The sequence below is a fragment of the Rana temporaria genome, chromosome 3 (assembly GCF_905171775.1).
Source record: "Rana temporaria chromosome 3, aRanTem1.1, whole genome shotgun sequence".
Classification (NCBI taxonomy): domain Eukaryota; kingdom Metazoa; phylum Chordata; class Amphibia; order Anura; family Ranidae; genus Rana; species Rana temporaria.
Window position 1 is genome coordinate 166,571,375 of NC_053491.1, and position 13,301 is coordinate 166,584,675.

General features: G+C 41.2%; 1 protein-coding gene across 1 annotated transcript in view; it reads right to left on the reverse strand.

Moving 5' to 3' along the window:
• The window catches only part of MET (MET proto-oncogene, receptor tyrosine kinase), a 194,349-nt gene that overhangs the window by 19,870 nt on the left and 161,178 nt on the right, over positions 1–13,301 (reverse strand). The window contains exons 15-17 of the mRNA XM_040343773.1: positions 6,017–6,247; positions 3,091–3,171; positions 60–241 (exon numbers count right to left, since the gene is read on the reverse strand). Coding sequence (XP_040199707.1) covers positions 60–241; positions 3,091–3,171; positions 6,017–6,247 — 494 coding nt within the window. The remainder of the gene's footprint in view (positions 1–59; positions 242–3,090; positions 3,172–6,016; positions 6,248–13,301) is intronic.

Genomic DNA, 13,301 nt, shown 5'->3' on the forward strand with positions numbered 1-13,301 from the left:
TGATGAGCACACATCAACCACGTATTTAGAAAACTGTAGTACCTGTAATGTAAACTTACATGAGCTTCATTTCTGATAAAGTTCCTTAGATCTCCATGTTTCATGAAAGGCAGTACTACAAGTGGGGAACCCTCAGTGGGAAGGCAGATGCCCAACAGGGAAAGGACATTTGGATGCGTAAAATCTTTCATGATGATGCCTTCCGTGAGAAACTGGGAAACTTCTTCAATATCTGTAATTCCTTGAAAATTGCACCAAAACCACAAATTAGTTGAAAATAAACTGTTAATGTTACTTAACTGCATGTATGTTTAGTATGGCTGGAACCAACTCTAGAAGAAATATAAAGAGCCTAAAAAGGGTCAAAACTGTGCAATTTTTGAGCCTTACTTAGAAGTGCAGTAGCTCTTAGTCCCCTCTCACCTCCCACATATTTCAGCTGACTGGCTAAAAGCTCTTTTGACTATACTTGTGGGTCACATGAATGCACTGTAACTTGCTGTTGGCTAACTTCACACAGCCGCTGCAGACTCTGGTGGGATACTGACAATAGTGTCAGGATCCACCCAGATGCCTTACAGGCAGCTGGCTCAGTCTCTCAGTGTGCCTCTGAGAGGCCAAACCAGCTGCTCCCATCCCCTCTCCTGATCGGCACTCCAGTGAGCACTGGAGGGGCAGAGCAGAGAGCCAGTGACTTAAGCCTCGTACACACGTCCGAGGAACTCGACGGGCGAAACACATCGCTTTGCTCGTCGAGTTCCTTGTGAAGCCGCCGAGGATCTCGGCAAGCCAAATTTTCCCATTCCCGTCAAGGAAATAGAGAACATGTTCTCTTTTTGGCCGGACGAGATCCTCGATGGTTTCCTCGTCGAAAAGTGTACACACGACCGGTTTCCTCGGCAAAAAAAACAAAACAGCAAGCTTCTTGCTGGTTTTTGCCGAGAAACTCGGTCGTGTGTACGAGGCTTAACAGTTTCCATTCTGTAATCAGAGCAGACCTGAAAGCAGAGCAATTAGCGGTCACATGATTACTCAGTTCTCAGCCTTAGAGCCAGCCGGGGACAGCTGCAGCATCAGACCAATGCTGCAGCAGGTAGGTAGGTATATATGTTTTTTACCCTTCTCCCACTTTTCTTTTAAGCAATCCATTTTAGTAAGGGACCAATAGGAATGTATTTGGGTAAAAGGGACCAGGCAAGATTTGACCCTACTCAAAGTGTTGAAACTTTGTCTGATTAGAATTACTTGGCATTCAGGTGGAGCAGTGAGTACTGAAAGCTGTAGACATGTACAGGCCCTTTTTGCGACAGATTAAAAAATAAATAAATACAATTAGCATGTTTTATGGATGTTTCCTGGGGAGTTATTATGTGTGATCCCATCAAAGAATGTAAATACCTCACCAGCTCCACTGAACGCTGATGTAATGAACAGAATTGGGAAACTGACACTTTTGTAGCCTTGATCTTCTGGTTCCTCTCTACTTTTTGCAGTTCTTCCACCGACTGTTACCACAGGATACAGTAGTGTTCAGCAATGTAAAATAAATTAGTATTTTCTCTCTTACTTGCAGGGGCCACATATATTTGCAGCTTTTGCAACTAAGTAGCTTTTGATGCCAGCAGTGATTAACACTACACATTTTTTCTAACTTTTAACATACCCTATGCTATTTTTGTGCTCCAGAGCTGTTTGCTACATTCTTGCTTCATTACTTTATGACCTATTGACTTGGAACAACTATGGGGTAGATCCACAAAGCGAGTACGCCGGTGTATCTACTGATACGCCGGCGTACTTTCAAAATTACCCTCAAACCAAGATACGACGGCATCTGGGTTCGATCTATCAGGTGTACGGCTTCGTACGCCTTCGGATCTTAGATGCAATACTTCGGCGTCCGCTGGGTGGAGTTTGCGTAGTTTTCCACGTCAGGTATGCAAATTAGCTATTTCCGACGATCCACGAACGTACGCGCGGCCGACACATTTTCTTACGTCATCTCTAGTCGGCTTTTTCCGGCGTATAGTTAAAGCTGGTATTTTGCGGCGTATAGATAGACTTGCCATGTTAAGTATGGCCGTCGTTCCCGCGTCGAAATTTGAATTTTTTTGCGTAAGTCGTCCGTGAATCGGGATGGACGTTCAAAAAATGACGCCCTAGCGACGTCATTTTGCGCAATGCATGGCGGGAAATTTTGGGACGACGCATGCGCAGTTCATTCGGCGCGGGGATGCGCTTCATTTAAATTAATCCCGCCCCCTAATCGCCGATTTGAATTCCGCTGCCAGAAATACACTACACCGCCGTAACTGACGGCGCAAAATCTTTGAGGATTCGAAAGAACGCCAGGTAAGGTACGGCGGCGTAGCGTATCTCTGATACGCTGCGCGGATCTAATTCTCTGTGGATCTACCCCTAAGTATTTAGGTATTTCTAAATTTTATTGTTACCTACTTGTTTGATGTTATGACTCAATTAGTATGGAAACAAGGACATTAATGGCAGCACTGGAACTTTCACCTTTTAATTATTTGCTTGTAGTTCCAGGTTTTCCTTAGAGGTGCTCGCATATTTCCATTTTGACAGGTTGCATTTACTATATAAATGTAAATCATTGATACATATATACTGTTTCAAGTTATAATTTTGGTATAGGCTGATCATTTATATTAAAGTAATACAAAAGGCTGCTGCACATTTGTTTAGCTTAATGCACTTACAGCATTGGGCGTGGGGGGGGGGGCAAGTACTGTATTACCCTACTGGTCCCCAAACACCTTCAACAGACATTGAGGACAGGTGAATGATAGGCTCTTATTCCCAATAGTCAAATTGCTGGGGCGAGGGAGCATGGGTGAGGCTTGCTTTTGCAGTGTTTGTCTATGGATGCACAAATCTTGGCACAGCACATGACTAGCTAAGAAGACATCTGCAAATGAGGAGGTGGGGATAGTGGCCTTGGGACCCCTGGGGACAGGAGGAAAGAGACATTTTATAATTATACACATAATAGGTGAGTGTGGCCCTATTATTCTGAATTTAAAAAGAGGGTTTAGTATCACTTTAAACTATTTTACAGATACTTACTATTTAAAGATTTGACTGCGCAGTGTATTTTCTTTCCGTCTGTATCTAAAAGAGTGCCATGATATACACATCCAAAATGCCCTACAATGAAAACAATGGTTATTTTTCTGCTGTCTGTTGATAATGGTCGTATACTGTATATTCGATCAAACTGAAATATAGGTTGCAAAATAGTATAATCAACTTTACAGTCATTTACTCTGGTTTTACAGTCATTCTCCCCGTGTGCATCCCACATTGCTAAGCCTCAATAAGCTCAATACAGTGTAGTTATTTTCACTTCATTCATCCAATCACGTGCAAGCAAAAGTTGTTTACAGGTTGATTTACTAAATACAAATAGGCTACTCACTTTGCAAAGGAACTTGCACTTTGCAAGGGAATTATTCACAGTGCTTAGTGAATGGGGTGAAATTTCCAGTCACATGCAAGGAAACTTAAAAAAACAGTAGTGGTTTACCTCATTCATTAACCTCTTCAATACCAGGCACTTTCCCCCCTTCCTGCCCAGGACAATTTTCAGCTTTCAGCGCTGTCGCACTTTGAATGACAATTGCGCGGTCATACAACGCTGAACCCAAACTAGGTTTTTATCATTTTCTTCCCACAAATCAAGCTTTCTTTTGGTGGTATGTGATCACCACTGGGTTTCTTATTTTTTGCTAAACAAACTAAAAATAAATTTTTTGGAGAATTTTTTTTTCTTAGTTTCTGTTATAAAATGTAATTTTCTTGCTGACGGGCACTGATGAGGCTAGACTGATGTGCACTGATGAGGCGGCACTGATAGGCACTGATGAGGTGGCACTGATAGGCACTGATGAGGCACTAATTTGTAGAATTGATGGGTACTGATAGCTGGCACCGATATGCAGCACTGATAGGCTACATTGATATGCAGCACTGATGGGCACTGATAGGCAGCACTGATGGGGACTAATAGATGGCACTGATAGGCAGCACTGATGAGGAGGTACTGACAGGAATTACTGATGGGCATCTGTGAAGTGTACTGACAGGCGATAATGATGGGCACTAATTGGCACTTTATGGCGATTTGGATGGGCACTGACTGCCAGCTGATGGGCACTGATTGGCACTGTGATGGGCACCTCTGATGGGGGCTGCACTGATAACCAATGTGCTGATTATCAGTGCACACCCCCCCCTCTGACAGGAGAGCTGCCGATCGGCACTTCCTGGTTCAGGCTGTGATCAGCTTGGTCACAGCTGATCACATGGTAAAGAGCCTCTGTCAGACTGACACAACACATCACCGATCGTCACGATGTGTGCCCCCGTCTTATCCTGCTGGATGTCATAGAATGCATTAAGATAAAAAAAAACTTCTGCCATTAGAACCACTTTAAGCTCTGGGTAAAAACTCCTTGCAAAGTACAACTTCCCTTTCAAAGTGAACAGTCTGTTCGGCTTTAGTAAATCAAACCCCTAATGCCACTTGCACATGCTTTGTATTCAAATACAGATTCACCTTTATTAAAGCAACCCATTCAGTTTAAAATATAAATGAAAGGTGCACATATATATATATATATATATATATATATATATAATGCCTTTTTCATACGTGATCACATAATCTCAGTTCACAGCTGCATTAGGAGCTCAGAGTGCTAGGGGTGGACAGAAGTACAATGATGCTCCCAGTGAAGCCTCGTACACACGACCGAGGAACTCGATGGGCGAAACACATCGTTTTGCTCGTCGAGTTCCTTGTTAGGCTATCGAGGAACTCGACAAGCCAATTTTCTCCATTCCCGTCAAGGAAATAGAGAACATGCTCTCTTTTTGGCTCGTCGAGTTTCTCGACAGTTACCTCGACGAAATTGTACACACGACCGGTTTCCTTGGCAAAAAAATATCTCCCAGCAAGTTTCTTGCTGTTTTTTTCCGAGAAACTCTGTTGTGTGTACGAGGCCTGAATGGTTTTGCAGGGGGGCATGTCAGTACCTGTCTTGGCCATTGGAGCAGTGGTCATCAACCCTGTCCTCAGGGCCCACTAACAGGCCAGGTTTGCAAGATAACTGAAATACATCACAGGTGATATCATTTGCTGCTCAGTGATTGCAGTATTCTAGTCTGTATCTCCCCAATGTAATACATAAAACCTGGCCTGTTAGGCTGGATTCACACCTATGCATTTTTAGTGCTTTTTGCAGATTTGCACTACAGAAGCACTAAAACTGCATAGGTGTGAATCCAGCCTTAGTGGGCCCGGGGGTTGATGACCACTGCATTTGAGAACAGGAAAATGGCCACACTGATATTTATGTACTCTCATGCCTAGCATGGTCAGTTTGACAAAGGAAAGCAGGGGGCCTTGCAGAATTACCAGATATGTCACACAAAAGGAAATAATACAAAGAGAACAAGATACTTTTTAACACAAATACTGTATATGGCACAATAGGCACATAGCAGGATATGAAATTTACATATTCTTTAATGTAAATTAACTTTGCAAATCGGACATTCTCTTTGGTTAGTGAACAGTTTCTGATGCTTTAGTAAATAAATTCCATGTTTTTAATTTCAATAGCAACAAATGAGAAGTCTTGTCAACAGTCTGAAGCCTCGTACACACGGCCGAGGAACTGGACGGGCGAAACACATGGTTTTGCTCGTCGAGTTCCTTGTTAGGCTGTCGTGGATCTCGGCGAGCCAAATTTCTCCATTGCCGTCAAGGAAAAGGAGAACATGTTCTCTTTTTGGCTCGACGAGATCCTCAACAGTTTCCTCATCGAAAAGTGTACACACGACCGGTTTCCTCGGCAAAAGAAAAAAAACAGCAAGTTTCTTGCTGGTTTTTGCCGAGAAACTCGGTCGTGTGTACGAGGCCTAATAAGACGGTGTGCATATCAATATTTAGAATATAATAAGAGTCACACTTCAAGTAAATACTTACCTCTTCCAATTACTTTATTGAAGTGCACAAGAAGGCGATCCACCCCAATAACCATGTGCTCAACTTTTTTCATAAGGTCCGCACTCAGGGCATTTATATCAATGTGGACATATGTCTGCAACAATGGGCTGGCAATGTCTGAATCTCCACTTGACAATATAGGAGAGAGGTCCCGGTGAGGGTATTGAGTTGGTCGGCATGACCCACTATGAGACGAGTTTGGAAACTGATCTGCAGATTTGAAAAGATATTCCAGATGTCACAAAACGTTACAGAATCTATTAAGAAAACAGTGCTTAGACATGCAGAAGTTCAATAGCTATGATAATGTTTTTGTTGAGTCTGCCTGGGTTAGTAGTAATTGTCCCACTAATCCCCAGTTCATTAACAGGTTGATTATTTATTTACCCTACAAAATTGTGGATTCCCTTACATGTGAATGACAGACACTCTTCTGGGAAAACGTCATTACTTTACAAGCTATAGTACTTCTCTTCTTGTCATCTATTGGCAGACAACCAGCTTGATAATAAAAAACTATTTACAAAGAACGGATAAAAAATGCTATGGACATGTAACATTTTGATTTCTATTTTCTTGGCAATTAATGCAATTATTATCTATACCAATGTATGCTTTACATGGATTATAATTAACATTGTGGATGACCAATATCAAATCAGACATAAAGTAGAAACAAATCTTAAATCTTACAGTACATCAATGCTAACCTAATTCTAACCACCATGCCTACTGCCCTTTCTCTTATCAATAGGCATAAAATATTAAACCAAAAGCTGTCAAATATTTACCTGCAGCTCCAGGCTTTCCCTAGATGTTTTAAAGTTTTGTATGTCAGGCAATGTGGGAAGGAATTAGCTTAGCTTTACTGTTGACTTTAAGATGTACAAACACAGACTAATTGCTGTGCATGGAAGGCTGTTCCCGACCTGTTCTGCCAATATCTAATGTATGGCCTATCCAGGAAAATTTAGGGCAGTGGCTGCGCTACAAGATATAGTAAATATACAATATATACAAGATATACAAAGCTTACACTAATCTATATATTTGCACAATTCAGATTTTTGGCAAGTCGGTTGTAGATGTTGTTGCCCACAGCTGAGACCAAAAAGCCTTGGGTGACTTAATCATGTTAGATATTCCTAATTTTAGAATATTATCTCTGAATGCACAACACATTGAACCTTGAACACATCGAACCTTGAAGCAGATGGACTACAGAAGCAGAACACCACTCCGGGTTCTACTTCTGTCAGCTAAGAACAGGAAACTAAGTTTACAATTTGCACAGGCATACCAAAATTGAAGTATATGTAAGGGGGAAGACTGCGCTAACAAAAATTATATATAAAAAATAACATCAATAAAGATCAAGGCAGCAATAAAATGTAATAAACATAGGTAACATAGTATAAAGATAAACTGTGCCAAATAAATTAAGCAACAAGGAGTGCAGGTGCTCAAATATAGTCTCTGAACCCCAAATAGAACCTTGAATGGGGGTAAATTTAATAATATTAATATATAGTCCCAAAACAGTGATGAGGGATCACAGCGGACCCCAAAACAAGTTTAAACGAACACCACCGTGCAAAGGCTTCTTGTGAGGAGACCACCACCTAATGGACAGCCGCTAACCACAACCAAGGGGTTAATGAGCCTATACATAAATCCATCCAGGGACTGCAAGCCAAAGGGGTTCCACAATCGGATAACCAGGATACGATCACTTCCTCACAGATGGACAGGTCCTCGATCCGTGAAAGTAAAAGAAAACGGACCAATAGTGTAATTCTGTATAAAATTTATTTAAAAAAGGATGAAAACGTACTTACAGCAAGTATCGTATTTAAAAGCATGTGTATGTTGCCGGCCGGCACTATAGGAGCCCTTCCTCCAAACATAACAAACGCGTGACGTCAGTGTGCCCAGTCCCAGACGCGTTTCGTCATCAAATAGACGTTATCAATGGGGATACCAAAATTGAACACTAGAAGCTTGGAAAAACGTTGGTCTGACGAGTCTTGATTTTAGCTATGACATTCGGATGGTAGATTCCGAATTTGGCATAAACAACATGAAAGCATGGATCCATTCTGCCTAGTATCAACGGTTCAGGCTGGTGATATAATGGTGTGGGGGATATTTTTTGGCACACTTTGGACCACTTAGTACCAATTGAGCATTGTTTAAATGCCACGGCCTACTTGAGTATTGTTGCTGACCATGCCCATCCCTTTATGACTACAGTGTACCCATCTTCTGATGGGGACTTCCAGCAGGATAATGCACCACAAAGCTCAAGACATCTCAAACTTGTTTCTTGAACATGACAACTAGTTCACTGTACTCCAATGGCCTCCACAGTCACCAGATCTCAATCCAATAGAGCACCGTTTGAATGTGGTGAAACGGGAGATTCGCATCCATGGATGTGCAGCCGAACAATCTGCAGCAACTCTGTGATGCTATCATGTCTGTATGAACCAAAATCTCTGAGGAATGTTTCCAACACCTTGCTGAATCTATGCCATGAAGAATTAAGCCAGTTCTGAAGACAAAAGTGGGTCCAACCTAGTACTAGCAAGGTGTACCTAATATAGTGGCCTTTGAGTGTATGTGCTAAGAGTTGGTTTAGATCAGAAGTAAACATTACTTAAAGATATAATAACAATGTATGCTGCAATATCAAAGTTTCTTGCTGAAACATATTATAATATTTTATGCCGAAATACGAAAGTATATAAATTAAGACATGTACATTGTTGCTCAATGAGAACTAGATTAATGCAAACTTGAGGAAAGGAGTATGCATTGCTCATGGCATCTGGCAATCAACCTGTTTCTATCTGCCAAGGTAAACAAGCAAGCATTGGCTACTGGCTGTATGCATTCTTTTTCACTCTGGATATTTATCTGTATGTATGTTTGATTAAATCCGTAAACTAAAGGGTGTCAAAGCAGGGCATTAAACAGTTAAAAAAACAAAACAAAAAACGGAATAAATAAAAATAAACAAAAATGAGGTTATATCTTATATTGTGTGTTTGCCTTAGAAAATCAAGGTTCGGTGTGCATGAAACCAAGGAAATGCCAGCAGGTGATTCATATCCTGCAGTCAGAAATGGGAGTTTTCTTAAAAGTCTTCCTCTTATCAGGCATGCAGAGAAGCAGATAGAAAAGGAAAAAGACTTATTTCATACACAAACTCCTTGTTATCTGATCAGCAGAGGGAACAGGACTAAACAATCTTATGAGCTAATCTTGAGGGGTGTTATATACAGCACTGAATGTAGGGCTGAGCAATTCTCTATTGGCTTCCACTTAACTCGTAGGATTAAAGTATCCGTTACAAGCAAAACCCTAAAGCTTGTTCATTTCCCTTGCTTATAAAAAATCTAAATTCTACATGTTCTTACAAGTCACCACTTCTTCTTAACATCAGACTCAGTTTCATTAATAAGAAAATAACATTTTAGTTTTTATAATATATAATTTTACATATGGTATATTAGGAATGAAGTATATAAATATGTATATAAATGATGTATATACATATGATAAGAGTTGCTGTTATGTATAAAACAAATGTTGTATGGTACAAACCTAATAAAGAGTTGAAATAAAACAAAATATAATTATCGTAAATAATATGGTATATGTATTTCAGTGCAGGGAATTGTGTACAGGTATTTGCAGCACTGATATTGGGTTGACTGCTTGTCTAAAACACAACAAAAAATGTGTTAAAGTACAGGTGCATTAATGCATATATTATAGTATGAATGTAGTCAGTTATGAGTTACAGGCAACTTTGTCCTCATTTATGTGTAGGAACCTTTAAAGCGGAGGTCCGCCCATCCCTGCAAAAATGGAACTTCCGCTTTTCGGAACCCCCCCTCCGGTGTCACATTAGGCACCTTTCAGGGGGGGGGGGGGGGTGCAGATACCTGCCTAAGACAGGTATTTGTACCTACTTCCGGGAATGCTATCGTGCGGTAGACCCACCCCTATGCTCTCGTTCGGCTGCCGACATCGCGGGCACGCTGGACAGGTAAGTGTGTCCATATTTTAAAATCAGCAGCTGCAGTATTTGTATTTGTGGGCTGTATGAGTTCCTGGCTTCCTGGCTTCCTATATGTCTTGGATACCTTCACAGCAAGGTCTCTTAGATACAATTCCTTACTCTGTTCCCGTCTATTGGGAGAATTTTGGGTGTCCCTTGCTCCTCCTGTTGCATTCTCCATGGTATAAAATAAACAAGAAACCCAACAGACAAATGTATGTAGACCTGGGAACTTAAAGTGATACTAAAAGGCACATTATTTTGTTTAAATAAAAAATATATTAGGCTTCATGTATACTACAAGAAAGCCAGAAAAATGCTGCCTGAAAAATGCTCATTATAGCATATTAATGCCAGCTTTTAGCAGCAGTTAGGAGCAGTTAGGAGCAGATGCCCCCAATGCCTCGGTGTGAAAGTAGCCAAAAGAACTCCCCTCATTTCTGGTTGTCACACAGACTGGGTTGATATTCAGTAGCAGTGAGATATCCTTCTTGAAATGATGTGATCTTCTGGATTCTGGTCAAACTCAAAACATTTTTAAAATATTTTTACACCATTACGGTCCTCTCTGCCTAATATCATGGTCCCATTGGTAAAATAATTAGTACAGAGCCACAATGTGAATATGGAAATCCACACACAAGCAGAACTTTTTATTTTTTTGCAGATACAGGCATACCCCACATTTAAGTACACAATGGGGTTTATTTACTAAAGCTGGAGAGTGCAAAATCAGGTTCACTTCTGCATATAAATACCACCAGCTTGTTCAATTAAAGGGGTTGTAAAGGAAAACGTTTTTTCACCTTAATGCATTCTATGCATTAAGGTGAAAAAACTTCCGACTACACCACCCCCCGGCCCTCCGTTATACTTACCTGACCCTCGAAAGTCCCACGCTCTACCCCGATATCCTCTTCGCCGCTCAGCCTGGCCGTTGATTGGCTAGAGCAGATGGATTGAAAGCAGCGCAGCCATTGGCTGGCGCTGCTGTCAATCACATCAAATGATGCGGCGTGCCGAGGGGCGGGGCCGAGTGATACAGTGAGCGGCTATGGCCCCTCGCTGTATCACGGGAGCGTGCCTGCAAGGACTCCACACAATGAGAGGGAGTTTGCATGAATGTGTGGAGTTCTTGCGGGGAAGACCAGAGACAACCGCCAAGGAACCCCAGAAGACGTGGATCGTATGCCTTTACTATAGAACAACTTTGATAGCTTCAATTTTGTAAATTGAGGGCATCCCTGTAACAGTTTGTTCATACTATATACTGTACCGTAGTTCATTTGTAGAGTGTATTTAACACAGCAGACATTTCTACAAAGGTTTTTGTATAAAGTATATATTGTTTATACATGAGCCTAAGAAATGGCAGGCGGCTATTGCTTTGTGGCATTATATCACTTTAAACAAAAAAAATTCTGAGGAGTGTTATTCGGAGAATCCTAAATTATCTCATTTACTGTTCCACCTTATTCTCAGCAATATGAAACCTGGGGAAACTTTTATATGAATCCTGCAGCAGCAACAAGAGTTCACTTGTTACAAGTGGCTGACTAATATCAAAGCTCATGGAATTCTGACAAGTGGAACGAGTGCTGTTATCTCCTATACTGCACATAATATTGTGCAAATATGAATCATGAAATTAGAAACTGCTCAATAGTAGGACCACAATGATGATTCACAGCTAAGTCACTAGCTTCAAAGACAATCAGTCATTTCTGCTGTAAAAGTAAATTTAAACTAGATCTGAATAATACCTGTGAATGCACTTAAAATTAGATCTATAAACAACTTGAACTTTTTGACCTAACAGATTTTTAAGACTAAGGCCCCGTACACACGACCAGTTTCCTCGGCAGAATTCAGCTTCCGACCGAGTTTCTGGCTGAATTCTGCCGAGGAAACTGGTCGTGTGTACACTTTCGGCCGAGGAAGCCGACGAGGAGCTCGACGAGGAAATAGAGAACATGTTCTCTATTTCCTCGTTGTTCTATGGGAGCTCTCGTCCCGCCGAGCTCCTCGGCGGCTTCAGGGCTGAACTGGCCGAGGAACTCGATGTGTTTGGCACGTCGAGTTCATTGGCCGTGTGTACGAGGCCTCTGGCCTCGTACACACGACCGAGGAACTCGTCGGAAAAAACGACACATCGTTTTCCTCGACGAGTTCCTTGTTAGGCTTGTCGAGAAACTCTACAAGCTTGCTTTGCGTACACACGGTAAAGACCACATCTCCTCGTTCTCAAACCCGGTGACGTACAACACATACAACGGCAGGGGAAGTTCGATTCCACTGGCACAACCCTTAGGGCTGCTTTTGCTAATCTCATGTTACTGCGTATTAAGTAAAAGTTTGGTAAGAGACGATTTGCACTTTTCAGACTGTTACAGCGTGACGAATGTGCTATCTCCATTACAAACGCTACTTTTACCAAAGGTGCGCTCCCGTCTCATACTTTATTCTGAGCATGCACGGGTTTCTTAGCATACACACAAACGTGTTTCTCGTCGAAAACCAGCCCGACGAGGAACACGACAAGGAAATTGAGACTCCCGTCGAGGAAAAAGAGAACTTGTTCTCTTTTTTCCTCGTCGAGTTCCTCGACAGTTTCCTCGATGAAAAACGTATACACGACCGTTTTCCTCTCGGCAAAAAAGCTCTCCCACCAAGTTTCTTGATGGATTCTGTCAAGGAAAACAGTCGTGTGTACAAGGCCTCATCTGCAACAGTTTTTAATCTCTGTCTGTGTCCCCATTGTAGAGATTTCCCTCACCTTCTATCAGGAGGAACAAAGAATCACAATTTGTCTGTAGGTAGGCAGGGGGGTTATCTATTCTTCTCTGATCATATATTTATAAATGATTTTATTCTGTATTGATAAACAGTTTTTTTTACAGTCTTTACTGACTCTGTTCTCCATATTTTAAATACACTTAGCTACATTTAACAGTAATGAAGAATGGCTGAGCAATCACACAAAGCCACAGAGAAAATTATTAGTGGAAAACCTGTATGTGGTTTACTTTAAAAAAAAAAAAGAAGAAAAATAAGCAGACTACTAACTGAAAATGTAGTATTCTTATTACATATAGAAAGGGCAGGTGAATAAATGTACTGGAGGCAGAGAAGAAAAGATAAAGCAAAAAAAAAAAAAATTATACAGAGTTTATTTCTGAATTTATTGAATGGTTG